This window comes from Bos grunniens, chromosome 3, assembly GCF_055505025.1.
Source record: "Bos grunniens cultivar Pamir isolate PY7600 chromosome 3, Bosgru_T2T1.0, whole genome shotgun sequence".
In the NCBI taxonomy this organism is placed as follows: domain Eukaryota; kingdom Metazoa; phylum Chordata; class Mammalia; order Artiodactyla; family Bovidae; genus Bos; species Bos grunniens.
This window is the reverse complement of record NC_141167.1, coordinates 1,951,388-1,954,681: the sequence shown is the minus strand read 5'-3', so window position 1 is coordinate 1,954,681 and position 3,294 is coordinate 1,951,388. Positions and strand designations below refer to the sequence as shown.

Genomic DNA, 3,294 nt, shown 5'->3' with positions numbered 1-3,294 from the left:
TATGGTGCACTCAAGTCAGGAGTTTATTGAGGACGAGGCCGCCCAGCTCCTGTGGGGTGGGGCCCCTGGCCCAGATGCTCACTCCTCTCTGTAGGGGACATGGAAGCCCAGGGTGGTCCCCAGGGGGAAGTGGGCGAAGAAGGTGCGGGCCATGTCCTCCAGCTGGGGGTAGGCCCCCAGGGCCTGGAAGTGCTGCACGTAGTTCCAGAAGTCAGACGTGGAGAAAGGCCAGTAGGGCATGGCCGGCAGCTCGGCGTGGGGGTCTGGAGGGAGGCAGCCAGCTCAGGGGCTGGGCCAGCCCGCGGTGCCCGGGGGCACAGCGCCTGGTCGTCCGGGAAGCGGGCTGAGTCGGCCCTGCCTCTCTGAGCCCCTGGCTTGGGGCGGAGGAGGGGACCGGGGCCAGGGGAGGGGGGTCTGGCCCTGTCGTCCTGGAGACACTGAGCTGGTGGAGACACCATGGTGGGATGTGGGGGCGCCCGAGGGGGGGCCCAGAGGAGACCCTGGTCCCCAGGCCTGGACGCTCTGCCCCAAGATGGGGAGTCTGAGGTGGGCAGGCCCGGTCCTGGGGGTGCAGGGGGTCCCCTGCCCAGTGTGTCCCCAGGGAAGGGGCTCCAGTCCCTCTCCCTGTGGGGCTCGACCTCCAGCTGATCCAGGGCTTCCGCTTCACCAGCTTGCGGCAGAGCGTGACTGCCACCCGGCCCCCCCTTCTGCCGGGACTGGACACCCAAGACCAGAAACAAGACCCACACCACCCACGAGACCAGAGACAAGAGCCATACAGTACCTCCCTCCTCCTGCACCGGCTTGGCCCCTGCGAGGGAAGGGAGAGCAGTCACCCCGAGGCCCCCGGGCGGGACCCCACCGCCCACCGGGACAGCACAGGACGACAGGCGGCCCCCACCTGCCAGAGGCACCAGCAGGAGGCAGAGCACCAGCCCAGGTGGCAGGCGGGCCGGCATCTTCCCCAGGGCGACCCCAGCGACCTGCAGCCGGAGGAAGCCAGACGGGTGAGACGCCCCAGCCCCAGATCCCTGCCTCCCCCTGCCGCCCCCAGACCCCCGCCTCCCCAGATCCCCGCCTCCCCCCGCCACCCCCAAGTGGGCACCTCCCAGGAAAACAGCTCCGGTAAAAAGACAAGTTCTCAGTGTTTTCATGGCAACTTCGATGTCAGTGGCCTCGTCCTTCTGGGGCTAAGCCCACGATTCAGAAGTGGGCAGCCTATCTCTCTGAACTACTTAAGGATGGACCCGGGTGTTTGCCCTCCTGGTAGTTACCTTGCAGCTGCTCTCGCCCGGCCCTGCAGCCTGAGGGGCTCCTGCCACAGGCACTCAGGCTCCTCTTTATAAAGGGCCGAGGAAGAGACGTCACCTCTGTGAACCGTCAAACCTCTGGCTTCATCCCACCCAGAGGACTGAGGGCGCCTGTGACCCTGGCAGACGGCCAGGAGTCCGTCCACTTCTGGGAGTCTGATCCAGAGATCAAATGGGAGAAAGCTGTCTTTGCACAGAATGAAGATGTTTAGGACTGAATTCAACATCATTTCCCAAAATAAACCACTTCCTTTCTACCAGGAGAGAAACAGCCTAAGTCTGATGAGGTTGCAGGAACAGAGCAATCACAGGGCTGCCCCAGGGACAGGCAGGCAGGACGGGACCCTTGGGGAGCCACCAGCAGCCCCTGCCCACAGGTCACTGTTGAGCCTAGAGACGGCAGGAAGGTAGGGTGTCTCCAGACTGGCACCTTCCAGCTTCCCTGCAGTGATGAAGTGTCTCCAGGCAACACAGCTACTTAGGGGGTGAACATCACAGTTGCACAGGTGTGGGGTACTGATCCCCAGATAGGGAAGAAGGATTGTTACCAAGGCCACACTCGCTCTGCTCGCTGAGAGATGAGGTGTTGAGACAAGGAAAACGACTTTATTCGGAAAGCCAGCTGACCAAGAAGACAGCAGGCTGTCCCCTCAAAATAACCATCTTTTCGGGGTCTGGATGCCAGGTTCTTTTATAGATCAGAGATGGGGGAACTGAGAAGCAAAGTAAAAAGGCCATTAACCTTGCAAACTTCTCCTAGAATGGCAAGCCTCAGGCAGGGGACGTGTCAATTTCTTCCTTCCTGCCGTCTACTGGTGGACTGGGTTCTGAGCAAAGGCACGTTGGTTTAGTCAGGTGGAGCAGCAGGATTCTCGGAAGCAGGCCCTTCTGTATGATCCTAATAACAAAAGCGATGGAAAGCAAGTCAAACAGTTCCACCGTGGAGTCAGAATTGGCCTCTTCCCTGCAATGGGGTGTCTTCTGGCAAAGAAGACCTGGAAGAGTTTAGGGGTTCCGGTCCCAGCTTCACCAGGAGAGGTGGTCTGCTCAACCTTCCTGCCACGCGGCCACACTCCAGACCGGACCCTGGGCTTTGTTCTTAGAAACCCGGGTTCTGTTGTGCCTACAGGAGAGGAGTTCTCTTAGGGCAGCTGTGCTGGGGTCTTCAGCTGGGCAGTCTGTGACTGTATCAGGGTCCCTAGACCACCCCCACATTGGCTGGGGGGACCCCCAGAACTCAGCTGAAATTCAGGACAGAGAAAGGATGCAAGGCAACATCAGTGAGAGGAAGAGGCAGGTGGGGACAGGCCGAGGACCAGGCATGAGCTTCCAGAGCCCCGCCCCACACGGGACATCTCCCGACCCCCGCCACCAGCCAGCAGGTGCTGTCTTCCCAGGAGCCCAGTAGACACGCAGCACCTGGGGCTTTTACTGGGGGTCAGGGTGGGGGTCACAGGCAGCTGTGCCTGGGGAAGGTTCCAGACCCCCAGAGGAAGTGCTCCGCTGGCAGGAGCCTCACTCTGCACAGATGTTTAGAGGCAGCGAGGCCTTCCTCCTCCCCAAGGACCCTCCCCGAGCTCCAGCCCAGGGCCAGCCTCACGGGAGTCCCTCCTGAGCAGGTCAGCGGCTCTCTCGAGGGGACAGGTGGGCCTGCCTGTTAACTCTTTGCACAGTTAGTTTCCTGGTTCTTTGTCTCCTGGGCTAGAAATTTAAGCTCTGAGTTTACTGTTTTCATTTCCCACATTCTCCAGCACACATAGAAGCTGCCAAGCCCAGTCCTTACCCCCCAGCCTCACTAAAGGGCAGCAGCCTCCCGGTCACCGGCACCTCGAGGTCACCTGCACCTCAGGGTCACCTGCACCTCCTGGGTCACTCGCACCTCCCAGTCACCTGCACCTCCCGATCACCCGCACCTCCCGGTCACCAGCACCTCAGGGTCACCAGCACCTCCGGGTCACCTGCACCTCCTGGGTCACTCACACCT

General features: G+C 61.4%; 1 protein-coding gene across 1 annotated transcript; it reads right to left on the bottom strand.

Annotated features, from left to right (window-relative positions):
• OTOS (otospiralin) lies at positions 1-1,485 on the bottom strand. Its single transcript, XM_086375182.1, has 4 exons — positions 1,275-1,485; positions 902-983; positions 785-811; positions 1-263 (listed from the first exon to the last, which is right to left on the bottom strand). The coding sequence occupies exons 2-4, from the start codon at positions 957-959 to the stop codon at positions 79-81; spliced, it is 270 nt and encodes an 89-aa protein (XP_086231308.1). The 5' UTR covers positions 960-983; positions 1,275-1,485; the 3' UTR covers positions 1-78.
• Between the last annotated feature and the right edge of the window lie 1,809 nt (positions 1,486-3,294).

What these genes read in the sequence shown, in the direction of transcription:
- OTOS (XM_086375182.1), bottom strand. Translation starts at nt 959, where the DNA reads ATGCCGGCCCGCCTGCCACCTGGGCTGGTGCTCTGCCTCCTGCTGGTG. An exon ending in CCTGCTGGTGCCTCTGGCAG is followed by an intron (nt 812 to 901) that starts GTGGGGGCCGCC and finishes CTTCCCTCGCAG; the next exon opens with GGGCCAAGCCGGTGCAGGAG. An exon ending in GCCGGTGCAGGAGGAGGGAG is followed by an intron (nt 264 to 784) that starts GTACTGTATGGC and finishes GCCTCCCTCCAG; the next exon opens with ACCCCCACGCCGAGCTGCCG.